At 47.1% G+C, this 18,563-nt stretch overlaps 1 protein-coding gene across 2 annotated transcripts; it reads left to right on the top strand.

The window, feature by feature from the left end:
• Positions 1-13,077: 13,077 nt before the first annotated feature.
• PCBD1 (pterin-4 alpha-carbinolamine dehydratase 1) lies at positions 13,078-18,090 on the top strand. Of its 2 annotated transcripts, none has more exons than XM_025397770.1 (4): positions 13,078-13,328; positions 15,981-16,112; positions 16,683-16,763; positions 17,559-18,090. In XM_025397770.1, exons 1-4 carry the CDS (start codon positions 13,116-13,118, stop codon positions 17,655-17,657), a joined length of 525 nt encoding a protein of 174 aa, XP_025253555.1. In that variant the 5' UTR covers positions 13,078-13,115; the 3' UTR covers positions 17,658-18,090. The 2 variants fall into 2 exon arrangements, with proteins under 2 accessions (XP_025253555.1, XP_025253556.1); XM_025397771.1 differs by lacking the exon at positions 13,078-13,328 and adding an exon at positions 13,604-14,000.
• The last annotated feature ends 473 nt before the right edge of the window (positions 18,091-18,563 follow it).

Consider the following 18,563-nt stretch of genomic DNA (forward strand, 5'->3'; position numbering starts at 1 on the left):
TTTAAAAAAAAAAAAAAAAAAAAAAAAAGAATGTAGCTATCTGGCCGGGCACGGTGGCTCATGCCTGTAATCCCAGTGCTTTGGGAGGCCAAGGCAGGTGGATCACCTGACGTCGGGAGTTCGGGACCAGCCTGACCAACATGGAGAAACCCTGTATCTACTAAAAATACAAAATTAGCCAGGCGTGGTGGTGCATGCCTGTAATCCCAGCTACTCAGGAGGCCTAGGCAGGAGAATCGCTTGAACCCAGGAGGCAGAGGTTGCAGTGAGCCGAGATTGTGCCACTGCACCCCAGCCTGGGAACAAGAGTGAAACTCCATCTCAAAAAAAAAAAAAAAAAAAAAATGTAGCTATCGGGAAGTGTAAACTCACATGCGGAGCCTGCATTTGTGGCTCCCGTTATATTTCTATTGGCCAGTGCTACAGTGGACCAGGGCCCCACCCTCAGTACTCCCGGTATTTGAGGCTGAACAGCTCTTCCTTGTGAGGGGCTGTTGCATGCACTGTAGGATGTTCAGCAGTGTCCTTGATTCACTCACTAGATAAGAGCAGCACTGCCATCCCCAGTTGTGACAACCAAAAATGTCTCCAGACCTTGCCACCTATTCCCTGGGGGACAAATTCACTGCCACCCCGATAGAAAGCCACCGCTCTGGGCCCTTCTGATGGGCAGTCGTCACAGTCCCCTGTGAGAGATGGGTGGAAAGAGCCAGGGATGCAGGGAGGGGAGCAGCAGCCCTGGGCAGCTCTGTGGGCCCAGGAAGGGGGCCAGAGGTGGCTGGTTTCAAGGTTCACAGGACAGGGGCCTGACCCTGCTATCCTGATCCACAAGCTCTGGGGCCGATGCCCTGGGAGAACAGCAGAGAGGGCCCCTGAGGAGCAGCCTTGGTTGCCAAGGGATGGGGCCCTCCCTGGGGGCACCTGCATAGAAGGCTGGCGGCTCAGAGAGCTGCCACCCCTGGGCAGCAGCCTGGGAGACTTTCCCTGAGCAGAGGCACAACAGGACCTGATGGCGGCAGCCTGCGCAGCAAAGGCAAGGACAGCAGTGGGGAGAGGCAGCGTGGCTCTGGGTTCCTTGGGAGTGGAAGCCCTCCTTTGGGACTGGGAAAACCCTAGGGTTCATGAACCATTTAGAGAGATGGGGTAGGAGGCCCCCAAGTGTAGATTATATATCCAGCCCATGGCGGGGCACGGGGGTTCTACCACATTCCAGTTTGAGACGATTTAAGTAACATTGCTTGCATCCCAAAGGTGTGGAGCACTTATCTCTGCAACGATCATCGTGATCTCTCCCTCCCCACCTTCCCAGAACCTGACACAGAGCTTGGCAGGTAGAAATAAAAGTATAGTTGAGGAAGGAAAGGAAGGAGGGAGGGAAGGAAGGGAACGTGGCTTTGGTCGTTATGCAACTGGGAGACAGTGCATGAAGCAGACAGGCACCGGAATTGTGAATGTTAGAAGCTTAGAATGGGAAGGGATCTAAAGGCTATCTTGTCCAAAGCTCTGCCCCATACACACAGCAGTCTCTACAGCAGCCCTAACAGGATCCGCAGATTCAATAGCAGCCATCAGCACTGCAGAGCTCCTTGCCCTTCCCTGGAGGCCCATCCCGCGTGTGACAGGCATGACTGGTTCAAAGTTTTTCTAATCCACTGACAAATATTAGAACTAAATAGAGAGTTTATCAGCATGACTGGAGATAAGACACCATATCAAAATCCACACTTCTCCTGTATACCTGCAAAGGCCAATTAGAAATGTAATGAAGCAATCATCCCATGCACAGCAGCCAACTCTAACTATAAAACACCTGAGAATAAACTGAACGAGACATGTCCAAGTCCTGCATGAGGAACACAGTAAAACTTTACTGAAGGGCATAGAGAAGGCCTGAATAAATGGGGTGATATATCATGCTCCAAGATGGAAAGACCTGATAATATGAAGATGCCAATTCTTCCCAAAAATTCAATGCATTCGCAATCAGAATCCTAAAGGGATTTTTATAGAACTTGACAAGCTGATTTTCAAGCCCATCTGAAAGAGTAAACAAGCGAGAAGAGGCAAGAACACTTTGAAGAAGAAAAATGAGATTGGACTTGACATACCAGATATCAAAATGAACTATAAAGCTAGAGAAATTAAAACAGGATGGAGTTGATGGATCAAAGGAACAGAACAAAGAACCCAGAAACCAAGCTATGGGGATTATGGGACATTAGCGTATTACAAAAGTAGCATTTCCAATCAGTGACGGAAGGATGGCCTATTCTTTGTATTTAAAAAATAGTATGAGATTATTGTTTATCTATTCGGAAATAAAATAATTGTTACTTTTCTTATTCTTATTATATCTCATATCATACCCAAAAGTAAATTCCAAAGAGATTAACAAATCTTTTACCAACTTTTTATCAACTGAAAAAGTACTAAGAGGCAATAGAGACAGCTATTTGTTAATCTTGAGGTGAGAAAGTCCTTCCTAAGCAAAACCATAAGGAAACCATAAAGGAAAAGTCAGGCAGACTGGGCTATCTAAGAACTAAACATTTCTTTATGTCACCAAGCTAAAAACCAAATGAGATTCGGAGAAAATATTTACAATGTAGATAATCAACAAGGGGTTGTAATTCTACAAACCAATAACAAAAGGACAACCTTTAATTAAGAAGAAAAAAAAAGCAGGTTAGGATGGGGAGGGAGGAGAGCTGAGTAAGTAAGCACGAACGAGCAGGTTATCACTCAGTCCTGCTGGGGACCCTTGGAGCGATGGTGTAAACACACCAAAATCCTTCCACTGAGGGGTAAGGAAGTGGATATGCATCCACCAACCCCCATCCTACATTGGTTGAGAGTAGGGTCTTAACTCCCTGTCACCTGCAGCCTGTCCAGCGTGTGGGCAGAGCATGTTCGATGGGCAGAGAGGGGCAGAAAGTCTTACTCTTGAAGGTCACCTTCAAGGTGGGGTTGAGAGGATACAGGGGGCAGTGCCAGACACTCAACATGAAATGTCTCATTTAATCATTACAACCTCACACAAGGCTGCTATTGTTATTATCCCCATTTTACAGTTGAGGACACTGATATTGCAAAAGGTTAAGTAACTTGCTCAAGATCCCACAGTTAAGCAGGCGGAGGAGCCAGACCTCAGGGCAGACACTGCCTCCAGAGGCCGTGGTGACCTCTGCCTGGCGACCCGGGGTGGGTACAGAGCAGGGTGGCAGAGGGGGTTTTTACCTTTCTCTTTATACCAACCATATGGGCCCACCTTTTTTTTCTTTCTTTTCTTACTATCAGTACATGCTCCTTCTATAATTCGAAAAAAAGCTTTTATAAACCTTTTTAGATCCTTAGCATGGGACCTGGCAAAAGATTATACTACATAAACGTTAGTGTTTCAGGGTTGTCACTGTTGAACAATATTTCTTGAATACAGTTTATATGGTGCTAAGTAGCTATCTCAGCTCCCTGCAGAAATACACAAACATGAATTTGGGAAACATTTGTTGAGAATGTATTAAGTACGGGGCAGATTTCCAGATGCCCTGGGGGTTTCAAAGATATGTCATTCTTCACCCTTCAGCAAGGGAAAAAGGAAATGAAGCACTGAGGAAAGAGACCTACAGGGTGGGCAGGAATCGAGCGGGTTCAGCAGTGAAGGCTCCCAGGCAGGAGTGGGATTCCTGGGAAGCAAATAAAGTCTGAGCCTCAGGGGCCTTCACCTGATGGGTCCTACCTAGGAACCAATATGGTCATACGCTTTTGCAAAATTTTCTAAAGAAAGATAGTTTCAGTGTAGGCCCAGTGACTAGGTCAGGCCCAGTTTGTTTTTCCACTCCAACTTTCCCCATGTCACACCCCTCCCGTTGGGTGGTGTCAGAGTAGATGCCGGGCATGTGTGCCGACCTGGCGGAGGGCCAGGTGAGTTGAGGATACACTTCATTTGGGTTTAGAGGGATACATTTATGCCATTCTCTGTCACTACCATATCTAAGTTTGTTGCTAGCCATCATGGTTATAGAAGTGCCTTCTAGGAATATACACACTTATAAGATATGTCCCATGGCCTCTGGCAGAGAAAGATGGGTAACGCAGGGAAACAAGGATCCATATGTACAGAGCTGGCATCGGACCTCTGGAAAATTCTCCCAGTTATCAGGTGTGCAATATTTCTAAGCAGACAGTTTCATTTTCATCAACAGCTAGTCAAAATAGATGGTCCCTCTTATTAGGAGTATTCTTTTCTTTTTTTTCTTTAAAAAAAAAAAAACAGATTCTCACTCTGTCACCTAGGCTGGAATGCAGTGGCGAGATCTTGGCTCACTGCGACATCCACCTTCTGGGTTCAAGCAGTTCTCCTGGTTCAGTCTCCCAGGTAGTTGGGATGACAGGCACCCGTCACCACATCTGGCTAATTTTTGTATTTTTGATAAAGACAGGGCTTCGCCAACATGGTGAAGCTGGTCTTGACCTCCTGACCTCAAGTAACCTACCTGCCTCAGCCTCCCAAAGTGCTAGGATTACAGCGTGGGCCTGGCCAATAAATATTCCTAATAATGTAACATATTCAATGGTAAATACACTATCACTTTTTTCTTTTTTTAATTGCACAAAAAGAATGTATCAGAATTTCACCTTTCATTAGGTCCAACCAGCAAGCACGTATGTGTGTGCCATCAAGTTTACACATTCGAACTATCAAAAATAAAAATAATCAGTCTTCCTTCTAGCATTCATTTCCTTTTTTGATTATCAAAATTTACCATCCTATTCTCTCTTTAGAAGTGCTAATGCCAAATCATCATCATATGAAGAGGCCATGAAAATGTAGCCAAAACCGTAGGAAAGGAAAACTTACAGGTGTGCGTCAGGCAGTTCATAAAAATATTATTTTTCTGAACTTTGTGATGTTTGTAAAAGTTCTCTTGAACTTACAATTTGTTGTTAATTCCTTTCTCCTTCTAAGTAAATATTTATATTTGTACTTTAATTTGTTTTTGTAATTTGTGTTCTTCCTCTTAAAGAAGGTGTCCAAAATGCCATTAAGCATCAGCCTCATACAAATTCTGGGTCTGCTCCTGCCCCTTGGAAGAGGTGACTATTTAATTATTTTAATGGAGAGGCAAAATTCTAGGGGGTAGAATGGGATGATTAGGAGATGGCCTAAAGAAATCTAGATATTACCAGCCTCTAGACTCCACTAGGGTAGCCCAGAAGTCCCTTGGGGGACAGTAGTTTCCCTAGACCAGACCATACCCTAGAGCTTCACATGGCCCAGGTCCCCATTCCCAGGATGTGTAGCCTGAAGGGTGACTTCTCTTTCTACCTGGGCCAGCAGCAGATTTCACTAGGTACTTCATCACAGGGTAGTGGCTCCCTATGAAAGTCCTTCATGTCATTCATCAAATGTAGAATTCCAGCACTCGGCTTTTGGGCACATGGTAGATTTGTACTTCCCCACCCTCTTTGAAGCTAGGCACAGCCATGTGAGCTAAAACTTAAGATCCACTGCTGCTAACCCCACCATGTTCCCACCCCACTTTTGCAGTGATTATGCAAATATATGAGAGATGAAACCTCCATTAACCTGGGTTCCTGTGTAACTACAAGGCATAGAGTCCCTCTGTCTACCTGTATTGAACATGTTATAAGAGAAAAAAAGAAATTTTTGTTGTGTTGAGCTACTGAGATTGGGGGTTACTTGTTACTACAGCATTACCCAGCCCATCCTGACAGACAGAGGCATCAAAAGAGGGAAGTTGAGGCTGCTTCAGCGCAACATGGGGCCCCAGACAACTTGAACACTCCTGTTCAAAAGAAAAAAAAGGGAAGACGGCACATGGCAGTTTTGGGCCCATGGTAATTCTAAAATCCAGCAGGGCACATGTTGCCAGCTCCCCAGTGATTGATAGCCCAGTCTTGTTCCCTGGAAGTGATTATAGCTCTTGGCTCAAAAAGCCAAGCTCTTATCTCTGAAATCTGACTTATCTTTTCTTTTAGATATGTCCATGCTTGAAGTGGAGTAGCTTTTCAGTCTGATTCTGAAGGGTAGGAGGTACAGTGGACTCTTTCTGTTTTGAATTGTCTCTGTCTTTAGTTCAAGTTGGCAGTGCCAGTACCAATACAATTCTACTAAAAGCTTTGTGAGGTTCCTATAGACCTTATTGAGGTTCCTTCTATTGGACAAGAATTACAGCCACAAATCTCTTGAAGAGAGGCCCCTGTGTACCTTGGTCCAAGAGTCAGGGTGTTGAGAAACAAAATTCTTAAGGTCTTTAACAGCCCTCCTGCCTGGCAAAGTTGGTCTAGGAGGCATATCAAGAAGATTCTTAGAAGCCCTATTGTTTACCTGAAAGTATCTGTAAGACAGAGTCTTAAATCTTTCTAAGGTCATAACAGGAGCCTTACAGCTTTCCCCTTGACTTGATCTTTACCATGAAGCCACTTCTTACCTTTAGAATCATTTGCTAACTGAGAAGCTAAAAAGGCCCTCTCTTTAGCTCATTGCTCTCTGTCTTCTCAATGGTATTCTAGGCTGCTAGAAGCCAAGCATGAGTTCAGTAGGTACCACTCGTCTCTTCCAAGTTACTGAAGAGACATTGTTCCTACTTGTTCTTGAATCTTTTTTTCCAATAATATTTTCTCACTGCCTTTTAAAAAACTTTTTATTGAAATATTACATATATAACAGCACATTATTCATAGGGATTCAGCTTGAAGAATTTTTGTAAACTGACAGACGTACACACCCAAAGACCAACTTTGCCAGATGAAGATACAGGGTACTACCAGAAACCCATACATAGTCTCTTTCCAGCACTAACTCCCCAGTGGTAATAATTATCTGCAGACTTAGCATGGTAGATTAGCTTTCTTTTTAAAGTCAGGTTTGTTGAGATATAATTTACATATTCATCTTTTTGACAGAGGCATCTAGTCATGTGATCATGCCACAATCAAGATACATAGACTGTTTTGATTAATTTCCTTTGTGCCCCTCTACAGTCAACTCCTTCCCTCCCATCCCTTCTCGCCCCTTGCAACCACTAATCTCTTCTCTCCCTATACCTAGTTTTGTGGCTTTCAGAATGTCATATAAAAAGAATAATATAGGCCATGCACAGTGGCTCATGCCTGTAATCTCAGCACTTTGGGAGGCTGAGGTGGGTGGATCACCTGAGGTCAGGAGTTTGAGACCTGTCTGGCCAACTTGGCAAAATCCCATCTCTACTAAAAATACAAAAATTAGCCAGGCATGGTGGCGCATGCCTGTAATCCCAGCTACTCAAGAAACTGAGGCAGGAGAATCACTTGAACCCAGGACGAGGAGGTTGCAGTGAGCTGAGATCGCGCCATTGTACTCCAGTCTGGGCAACAAGAGAGAAACTCCATTCCCCCTCCTGCCCCCCACAAAAAAGAAAAATAATAATACAGCACATAGCCTTCTGTGCTGTTACTCCCTGCATAATGCTTTTGGTATCCACCCACGTGGTTAAAGGTGTCAGTAGTTCATTTCTTTATATTGCTGATTAGTATTCCAGTTTATGGACATACGACATTGTGTATTCATTCACCTGTTGATGGACATTTGAATTGTTTTCAAGCATAGCTGCCACAAACATGAGCATTAGCACATAGGCTTTTGTGTGGATGTGTCTTCATTTCTGTTGGAGTGGGGTTGCTGATACATAGGTAAGTGTCTCTTCCACTTCATAAGAAATTGAAATTGCCAAATGGTTTTCAGAAGTGGCTGACTTGGCTTCGGGTGGGACCTCTGACTCAGCAGATGGTCTTGTTTTTCCAGCAGCTGAAGCAATGGGCTGCCACTGCTGAGTGCTACCGTGATATCAGCGGATCTTGACATGATGGGCAGCTGCAGGCTCCAGTGGCCTTTGGTGTTTTCAAGAGTGACCGGATTCTAAAAGCTGCAGCAGAGAGTGATTTCAGTGAAGAATGTGCTCCTGGGCTCTGGACATGGAAAAAAAAGGATGTAGAGACACAGGGAAGGAGGCCATGTGAAGACGGAGGCAAAGATAGGAGTGATGCTGTCACAAGCCAAGGAACTCCAGGAGCCACCGGGAGCTGGAAGAGATGAGGAAGGGCTTTTCCCTAGAGTCCTCGGGAGAAGCATGGCCCTGCTGACGCCTCCATTCGGACTTCTGGCCTCCAGGATGGTGAGAGAATAAGCCACCAAGTTTGTGATCATTTGTTATGGCAGCCCTAGGAAGCTAACACAGCAGACACTAGTCAAATAACCACAAAATATATGGAAAATTTAACTGTACTAAAAAAAAAAGTGGCTGAAGCATTTTTCATGTCCACCAGCAAAATATGAGACTTGCAGCAATGCCACCTCCTCATCAGCACATGGTAGGGTCAGGTGGCCTTTTATCCAGTTGTTCTGGAGGTGAACAGTAATCTCTCTGTGGTAGTAATTGCCACGTCCCCAGTGGCCCAACAGGAAGGAGGTCTCTTTCTTCATATTTTCCATACTCTTGCCCTTCTCCCGGTGGCAACTACCAGGTTTGCTGCCCACCACCAGGTTCGTGGTGGGGAGGTAAGTGTAGGCTCTCAGATGCCCGGGACGGTGGATCTTTCTCAGCCTTCCCACCCATCCGCCTCAGTGCAGTGGACCCTGCCTTATATCCGGGGCAGGTCCTTCGTGGGAGAACTTCCCACTCTGCCCCAGAGGGAGTGGGAATGATATTAACATAGGATCTTGAATGATATTAACATAGGATCTTGGTCCCAGTACAGTTTCCTGAACCTCCCCCAAGGGTAGGGGGGTTCTCCTACCAGAAATGAAGCCACCATGGGGCTGTGCCCTGGGAGTGACACGGTTTGTTGGCCTCAGCTTGTGGCTTAAGACTTTTGCACCACTGAACAGGGGGCTTAGGACAGGGGGTTGGGCACTTTTCCCACAGCAAAAACAGCCCTTTCAGCCCCCGCACCACTGAGTGGGTCCCTCTCCTTCCCTCATCCTTCCCCACTCCCTCACCGGAGGAGCACCCTGCGAGCATGCACACAGAAGAGGCGGTCAGTGTGTACAAACTCTCACCTTGTCTGGGCCCCTTGCTATCTCAGACCGACATGCCAGCCCACACTTGGCTCCCAACAATTTGTTAAAACTGAACTGATTTCTTTCTTCTTACCCACTTTAATGAAGGCTGCCCCTTCCTCCAAGTGCTGCCCAAGTGAGCCAGACTGCACATCCTGCCTCTCCTTGGAGGGACCTGCCCTCTTGGAATTCAGGATACTTGATTGCCCTGTGAGCTCAGCTCCCTGGTGAGCTCAAGAAAAGTGATGACTTTGTAGTGCCTGCAGTCTTTTCTCATTGTTAAGTATGAGAGCAAGTCTTTCTGCCTCCTGCCTTCTTGCTGTCCTTAAATCTTTCCTTCCACTGTCACCACCCATTCTCAACCTAATGCTACATGTGTTAGGTTGCTTTTATGGCAACATTCCACTTCCAGGCACCAATTTTTGTTCCTGCCATTTGCTCCTATTGCTGCAGAACAAATCACCATGCTGAGTGGCTTATAACAAAAATTATAATTTCTCATGGTTCCATGGGTTGACTGGTCTCACTTGCAGCCTCACGTGGGATTGAAGTCAGATGTCTCCTGGGGCTGAAGTCATCTGAAGGTTTGGCGGGTCTGGGCATCCAAGATTCTCACTCACGTGGCTGGAGAATGGTTAACAGATCCCAGGGTTTCTTTGGCCTAGTCTTAGAAGTTATAGCTGGGTGTGGTGGCTCACACCTGGCATCCCAACATTTGGGAGGCCAAGGCCCAACATTTGAGCCCAAGAGTTTCAGACCAGACTGGCAACACAGAAAGATCCTGCCTCTATAAAAAATTTAAAAAATTGAATTATCCAGGCATGGTGGCTACTTGGGGGAGCTGAGGCAGAAGGATCGTTTGAGCCCAGGAGGTCAAGGCTGCAATGAGCTATGATTATACCACTGCACTCCAGCCTGGGCGACAGAGCAAGACACTGTATCAAAACAAAGTTGCATGGTGACATTTCTGACCATTGATTGGTCACACTGGGCCATCCCAGATTCAACATGGGTGAGAACTATGCAGGGTGTGAATATTGGGAGTTATGGTTCATTGGGTGCTATCTTTGGAGACTAATATCCTGCCTAACACTACATACCAAAAGGGAACTTTCACATTTAGGTCTTAAATCTATCTAAATATAAAGTTAACAAAAGAAAAGGGAGTATATTTTTGTAGCAGGGTGGGGAGAGGACTTATCAAAGAAATTTTCAAATGCACAAAATTATAAGGCAGAGGGAAAAAAGATAAATCTTATTACACCAAAATATAAGATTTCTGCCCACAGACATCATGGATCTCATGGAATAAGTTAGTATACAGATGGCAGAATGGGAGGAGATATTTGCAATATCAAAACTGACAAGCAATTAATGTGTAGATTTTATATAAACACCCACAAACCGACTATAAAAAGGAGCACTGTAAATTCTCAAAAATTGGCAAAGGATATTAAAAAGCAATTCACAAATAGTAACCCCCAAATGGTAACAAGCATATGAAGAGGTTCTCAAACTCATTAGTCATCAGAAAACAATGTAGGGTGAAACAATTGAGAGTAGCAGGAAGTAAACAAATACCTAAGCAGATAGGGCAGGTCCCCAGTAAACCCCACATTCAAGCCAAAAACAGCCTGGACTGCTGGTTTGGGATGAAACCCCTCAACCCAGGGTGAGAACTTCTGTTCCTGTTTGCCCACTCTTTCCTGATTGGTTCTTTCTGAATAACACTTTTTAACCAATCAAATGTTGCCTTTTCTAATACTACCTACAGCCTGCCCCGCCCCGATCCTGTGCCTATAAAACCCCCTAGACTCAGCCACACTGAGGGAGACAAGGCGACCTTCTCGTTCCCTCTCCACTGAGAGCTGTTTCATCACTCAATAAAATTCTCCATCCTCATCACCCTTCAATTGTCAGCATGACCTCTTTCTTCTTGGATGCAGGACAAGAGCTCAGGACCCACCAAACGGCACCCACAAACGCTGTAACACTGGCCGTCTGCCCTCACTGGTGGAGGCAGCTGCCCCACAGAACAGAAGCAGCAGCAGGGCCAAGCTGGTCCTGGAGCCACAGGCCAGAGTGGAGAAAGGGGCTGACAGAGCTGCTAACATGCTGCTGTCCATCAGGCTGCAGATGGTGGAGCAAAAAGAGCTAATTAGCTCTGTAACACTCCTCTCTGGGGCTTCAGGCACCCCTGCCTGGGTGCTGCCACAGTCTTCTTGGGGTGACACACTTGGTCCGGCCATGGGCACCACACGGAGCCTGCTCCCGTGTCATGACTCGATGCAGCTGGCCAAACCCTGCATCACTCTCTCAGATGCTCCCTCATGCCAGGGGCTGAGCGTGCAGTTGCGGTGGCCACGTGAGCTGTGGGCTGGAACGCAAACCAGATGTGGCCTGCAAGCTGAATACATAGGGCACTCCCTGCTGCAACCCCAGCAAAGGGGTCAAGAAAAATCCTGCATCACAATAAACTCTTCATTTGATAGCTATTAGCCTGACAAAAAATAAAAAGCTGGCTAACAGGAAGTGTGAGTATGTATGTGTAAGGTGCATATGGAAATAGTACCCCCTCACACTGTGCGGGCGAGAATGAGGACTGGTGTCCCCATTCTGGACATCATCTGGAACTATTTTGAGATACACACCCATGGGGGGAATTGCTGGATTCATAGGGTATGAATATACTTAAGAAACTGCCCACAGCCCTGGGAGCTATTAGAGATGTTCACTGCAGCAGCATTGTTGTTTAACTCTGTGTGTGTATGTGTGTGTGTGCCCACATACTCACGGGTTTGGGAGGTGGTGGTAGCAGCAGAAAGTTGGAGGGAACCTAAGTATCCATCACTGATAGAACAAGAAACCACGGCAGACTCTCATTACAAAATACTAGGCCGCAGTTAAAAGCTACAGATTGAATATACATATAGCAACATGGGTAGATCTTAATTTTCCACTAAATACTCTGTTTTGTAAGAAACAGACTGAGAAATGTAATATATTTACATAATACCATTTACATAAATTTAAAAATACATATAGACGAAACAACACCACAAATTTTGCAAGAACATGTGCAAACAAAAATACACATTAACACATTAGAGAGGCTGCTATGGGCGGTGGCGGCGGGCGGGGGGGAATAAAAATGGAGTACAAGAATAAAAGTTAATAGAAAAAATGTAAAGTGTGAGAGGACTTTTCTAACCTGACTCTAAGACTTATTATAAAGCTATAATAATCAAGACAAGGTCACGTCCTGTCATGATGGACAAACAGATCAATGGAACAGAAGAAAGGGCTCAGAAATAAACCCACACATATATAGTCAATTGATGTTTTACAAAGGTGCGAAGACAATTCAGTGGAGAAAGGAATAACTGAATCTCCACGTGCAAAAGTGAATCTGGATCGATAACTTGAAGCATACAAAAATATTTACTAAACGTGGATCACAGACTAAATGTAAAACCCAAAGCTCTAAAACATAGGAGAAAACTTTTGTGATCTCGGATTAGGCCAAGATTTCTATGCGTACAACATCAAAATAGAAATCCATCAAAGAAGCATTTGATAAGTTGGATTTCATCAAAATTAAGAACGTTTGCTCTTTGAAAGGCAGCGTAAGATAATTCAAAGAAAATATTTGAAAAGCACTGCCTGATCATGTCCTTATATCCAGAAAAAAACACCCTCAAAACTTGATAAGAAAACAAACAACCCAATTTCTTTTTTAATGGGCAGGAAATTCAAACATGCTATTCACTAAAAAAGACTTATCCTTAGCAAATAAGTACATGAAAAGATATTCAATATCATTAGTCATCAAGGAAACTTGATATGTTCATAATCTTGATCTCAGTGATGGTCTCGCGAGGGAAACATTAAAATTTATCAAATTGTACACGTTGAATATGTGCAACTTATTGCATGTCAATTCTATCTAAGTAAAAGATTTTTATAAAGAAATAAATAGGTATTCTGGCGCCCAGGGCCACCCAGCTGTAAGCGGCGGGGTGGGATTCCAACCCTGAAGCGGGCATTTGGAGCCCTCATGCTTCACCCTAGCTCCCTGAAACAAGCTCGGAGGATTGGCTCTGAGCAGCGAGGAAAGTACTGGAAGGAAGCAGGCCGAGCGCGACCCTGGCTGAGGACGTTAATCATTACCGGAGGGCGGTCCGAGCGCGGCCCCGCCCCGGGACGGCCGCCTGCGCGCCCGGCCGCCGCCTGCCCTCTCCGCCGGCCACCTGCTGCCGCCCGCGCCATGGTGAGTCCAGGGGTGCGCCGCCGCGATCGGGGCAGCGGGGCCGGGGCAGCAGCGGGAGAGGTGGGAGCGGGACAGGGCGGGAGAGGGTCTTTTCGAGCCCCCTGCGGAGCCGCCGGGGTCCGAGAGTGGGGTCTCTGCCCGGGTCCCTGTCGCCAGCGGCGGGGAGGGGAAGCTGTGGCCCTGAGAGGGGCACGGCGGGTCCCGGTCCCAGCCAGTTGGGAGGCCAGGCCTGCCCTGACCCAGGCCAGTGCTTGTTCCCGGACCCTGCTGGGGGCGGGGCCTACGACCTTACAGGGCCGGGGAGGACCGTGGTGGGAGATCTCGTCCCCTTAGTGGCCCGATTCGGCTTTATACTGGGGTGGAGCGACAGGCAGGCTGAGTTTGCGCGCTCCTGTGCGTGCCTGTCCGCGCCGCTTCCCGCTCGCACTCTGGATACAGGGTCTGTCCGCCTGGGACTCACGCTGTGAGCGCGTGTGCTGTCCCGGGCTCCAGAGCCAGCCCCCGCGCCGGTTTGAGGCCCATGCCCGGCCGCGGGGGCTTGGTGGCGCAGGAGCAGCCCTCCTCCCGGGCGAGCTTCCGCCACCCACCCCCGGGGCGGGGGCGGGCCCCTTGCTTTGCTGTAAGCTCGGGAGCTTCTTCAGACCATTTCTGGCCCACAGGCCTTCGGAGCAGGCAAGACTGGGAGGGCCTTTTGAAGGGAGAGGGACTTGGGGGACGGACGATGAGTGGGGCTGTTTGTGAGGGGCGCTGAGGCCCCCAGAAATGCAGGCTTGGGAAATCGGCGACCACTCCCCACACCTCGCCAGAGGAGGCAAGACCTGGCGGGGATTTACTAAGCAAACAGGGCACCGTCCCCTTCTCCAGAGCCGGCACCTGGAAGGTTCGTCAGTTCAGCCCCAGGCTGTGCGACTTGGGGGGTTCCAGAAGGCTCTACCGAGAAAGGGAAGCCTCCTAAGAGCTCACCTGGACTCACCCACCCCTTTAAGAGCCAAGGAAGTAAACAGTGGGCTCTGGTGCTTTGGCTGACTTCTGATTGTCTGGATACACGGACCAGGCAGTCAGCCACGGGGAGAGGGCCAGCTCTGGAGTAGAGACCTCCCTACTGGGCAGATGATGCAAATCGCTTCTGCCATTCAATCCCTGTAGCCATCTAGAGCCGAGGAGAGGAGAGGGGCCAAGCTCCCTCAGTCCAGAGAGAGCTGACGTTTTCAGGAGGGAAACAGGAGGGAAAAAAGACGGACTTAGGAAAGCACTGCGATGCTTCAGCTACCACAAATGCTACCAGGCCCATCACAAGCCTACTTGCCTTAGGAGGTATTTTTTTGTAATGCAGATGACATTTGCTTTATAGCAGTGGAGTTTCCTAAAGTGTCCCATTGGCACCTCATGATGATCTGTGGAGGTAGAGGTTCTGCCAAGAGAGGTACAGCCACCTGGCTGGTAAATGGTGAAAGCGGGGCTCAAACCTCCTGCCAATCAACACATGGTGTTCAGTCTGCAGGCTGCCTCATAAAAGCTAAATTAACCTCCCTCACATTCCCTCCCCACCCCTAAGTATTTCTTTTCAATTCAGCACTCTATTTCTGCCCTGGGGTGGTGCTACTCTAGAAGCCTGGGTTCTGGGATCCGTTAAGCTCCTAGACCTGCATCCTCCTAGGATGAAACTGACCCTTGCTTCCTTGCATTCTCTGAGGTTCCACTCATGGCCTGAATTGTGCCAATTTGGGCTGCGTTGAGGGCACTTTGCACATTAGGTAAATAGGACAGGGCACTAGGTTTGCCAGCTGCCTTTGGCCAAGTTCCTTCCACTTTGGGGACTGAGTTCTGTGGCCTGAGCTTCCCAACCAGCCAGAAAAGAGATGGAAAACCAGAGAACCTAGCCCTGGCGGCTCAGGACCAGAGGCTGCCTGGGAGCATGACTGAGGACCACTGCCTGGGAGCATGACTGAGGACCACTACTAGAGGTAGTGCCAACACGGTCAGCTACAGTGTGGCTAAGAATGGGCTGGACACTTATTTTAAATGCAGCTCCTTTGTCCAGCCCCAGGGATGCTGACACACAGACAACACTGCGCTATCCCTGGCTAGGGGAGGGCAGGAAAGAACAGCAGACAAGTCGTTTCCCCTCTCTAGGCCTGTTTCCTCTTCAATACACATGAAAGTTACCGTAGGGACGTGGGGTGCATATGATAAAGTACATAATAGGAAAAGGAAGGGGGGACAGTCATGGTACTCTTCCTCAGAGGTTGTGGAGTAATATATTTGCATCTGGGATTTATTTTGCTTTTACGCCCTCACTGATGTAATAGATCTTATGGAGGGAAGGTCTGTAAGGCTTTGAGGGCAAGGTAGGGGAAGAGTGTGTCTCTGTCCCCGTCATATGAATTGCATTGCTTTTGGGATTTCCTTTCTCTGTGTGGAGTGTAAAACCCAAGACCTGAGAGCCTATCAGCGGACAAGCCTGGACCCCACCTCCTGGGCAGAGTGCCACCCTTGAGGGCTTCCAGCTTATTGCTCAAAGACCTGCTGCCCTTGGTCACCCACGTCCAAAGCAGCCAGTGGAGGCTGGCTAAGTTCCCCTAAAGGCTGGAGCCCCTGTTTTGACCTATAAAAAGAAATGCTCTTGGGCCTCTGTTTTTTCCCCTCTTCTAGGCTGGCAAAGCACACAGGCTGAGTGCTGAGGAGAGGGACCAGCTGCTGCCAAACCTGAGGGCCGTGGGGTGGAATGAGCTGGAAGGCCGCGATGCCATCTTCAAGCAGTTTCATTTCAAAGACTTCAACAGGGTATGGCACCAGGGCAGGACAGAGTTTTCTGAGACTGGGGCTGATGGGGTCACCTTACAAAGCACGTTCTGTCCCTTAACGTCTCGTTAGCCAAGACTCTGAGACCCCACACTCATCCAGTTATTTGGATAACTGTGCCGGGGGGGATATTTATTTTCCTGCCTAATTCAGAAAGTATCATCTTTGGGGACTGGAGAGTAGGAGGATGTGTCTTGGGCTCTGCCTTCCTGGAACTTGTAGCAGCAGTCCTCTGAGGAGATAGTTCAAGTAGAAAACATGCACAGCTGAAGACATTTGAACTGACAGCCAAGACTGGCCAGACCAAAAGCCTGTTGTGGTGTTTCCACCTTGTTGGCGTCCTAAATAGCAAGACTTTCTTCCTACTGCAGGGACAATCTCTAACTCAAGCCTGAGAACCAGTGACAGAATGTCAAGGGGGAAATGATTTAAAGATAAAGGAGTCTCCTGGGGGGAAGTTAATTCATCCTCCTTCGTCTAGGCCTTGAATTGGTGATGTCCAGAAGTCCTTTCTCTTAAAACACTAACCTGGCTCTCGCTCCACTTAAATAGGCCTTTGGGTTCATGACAAGAGTGGCCCTGCAGGCTGAGAAACTGGACCACCATCCTGAATGGTTTAACGTGTACAATAAGGTGAGTGATGCTGTGTGCCTCTGTTGTGCTCTGCCCCCGTCCAAGTACTGCAAACTCTGACACATTCTGAAGGCTTTTGGACTTAACAATGCAGCTTTCTGACCCATAGGTCATCCACTCATCTCATTTCCAATCTCACTGAGATTGCACATGCCTAGAATCAACAAAAATACCCCTGGAAAAAAAATCAGTCTACTATAAAGAAATGCAAATTAAAAGATGCATGAGATAGTTGTGGTTAAAGTAGACATTAAGAAGGCAAAACCCAAGAAAGGAAAGGCTGTGGGAATCAGGCATACTTATTCAGTGTTCATAGTTCTAAATGGCTTTAATCTTGCTGGAGGTATGGAAGAATGAAAAAGTAATGAACTAAGAATACACACACATAGCCAACCTATCAAATTATTTGCTTAATGAATGGACACAGCCATTAAATATCTAGCATGTGCCAAAAGCTCTGCAGTCTCTGTTTATAAAAACAGGGTGGAAGAGGCCATCTGTGAATGGATAGTGTTTAGGAGCTGACATTGGTTTTTGGTTTTGTCTTTAGCTTTTAGGTTGCTCTTGACAGTTGGATGTTAAGTTTTTATTCTATAGCTCAGTCACGATTATTTTTGAAAGACAGCAAAGGGGAGATGTAGATGATGTTGTTACAGACATGTCAGGAAGGAGTCCCCAGGAGAGACTGTAGTGGCCAGCTGCTATTCTGGAGCTCCTAGCAGGGCTGAGCCCAGCAGCTGGTGACTCCCTCCTGTTCTTAAGTCAGCGGAAGCAGAATTTCTGGTTTCATTTCAGGTTCACATCACGCTGAGCACCCATGAGTGTGCTGGCCTTTCAGAACGGGACATAAACCTGGCTAGCTTCATCGAACAAGTAGCAGTATCCATGACGTAGACCCTGCCCTTCCTCTTTGAATTCTTCAGGGGGAAGGGGTGACTGAACTGGGAATCTAGGGAGGGAGCTGAGGAGCCCCCCGCCTCCCCCTGCTCCCCTCCCAAGACCCAGCTGCCTCCATTGAGGGGTGAGTCCTTGCTGTGGGATGTGCCAGCGTCCCCACCAACACCAGGAATTTAGACCTTTTCCCTGCACCACTCTCTTCGTCCTGGGGGCTCTGTTACACTAATTTGAATAAGTTCTCCCCTTTCTTTTCAACTCCCCAGCAACAATGATTTTCTTGCCAGGCTGTGTCTCCCTAATTCTTTTCCCAGGAAGCTGTGATACAGGGTGAAATAAAGTCTTGTCTTAGAAACCAGGACCCTAAACCCCACACTATGTAACAGAAACACATGTGCTTTTATGTCTCAAATAAAACTATTATATCACTTGGTCTCAGACTCTAGAAACTTATTTTCCACAGGTCAATCCAAATTGGAGTCAATAGGCATCTAGATGAAAGCACTTCCTCTGTGCTAGGCACTGTTCAAGGTACAGGGAAAAGAGAGGGACCAGACCACCTTGCCTTCAGATTCATTATCATCTAGGGGATATCATTTGATTATCATCACACAGGAACACAAATTAACTATTACCAATTAACAATTAACTAGTACTAATTAACTATTACTAGGGTGAATTAATGCTAGATGGCAGGATAAGAAATGAGCTAAGGGGAACACAAGTGATTAATGGTGAAAAGGGCAAATCTGGAGGCTTTGAGTTATGCCTTGAAGACCTGAGTAGGATTCCTGAGAGGCAGAGATGGCTGAGAGAACACCATGAACACAGATAAGGGTGTGTAAGGGCACAGGTATTATATGCATTGTGGAACCTATGTCTAGAAAGGTAGTCTGGGGCCATATT

The sequence above is a fragment of the Theropithecus gelada genome, chromosome 9, assembly GCF_003255815.1.
Source record: "Theropithecus gelada isolate Dixy chromosome 9, Tgel_1.0, whole genome shotgun sequence".
NCBI lineage: Eukaryota > Metazoa > Chordata > Mammalia > Primates > Cercopithecidae > Theropithecus > Theropithecus gelada.

Bases quoted from the DNA above. Each gene is read 5' to 3' on its own strand.
- PCBD1 (XM_025397770.1), top strand. From the start codon at position 13,116: ATGCTTCACCCTAGCTCCCTGAAACAAGCTCGGAGGATTGGCTCTGAG. The intron at 13,329-15,980 runs GTGAGTCCAGGG...CCCCTCTTCTAG, and splicing joins CTGCTGCCGCCCGCGCCATG to GCTGGCAAAGCACACAGGCT. The intron at 16,764-17,558 runs GTGAGTGATGCT...GTTTCATTTCAG, and splicing joins GGTTTAACGTGTACAATAAG to GTTCACATCACGCTGAGCAC.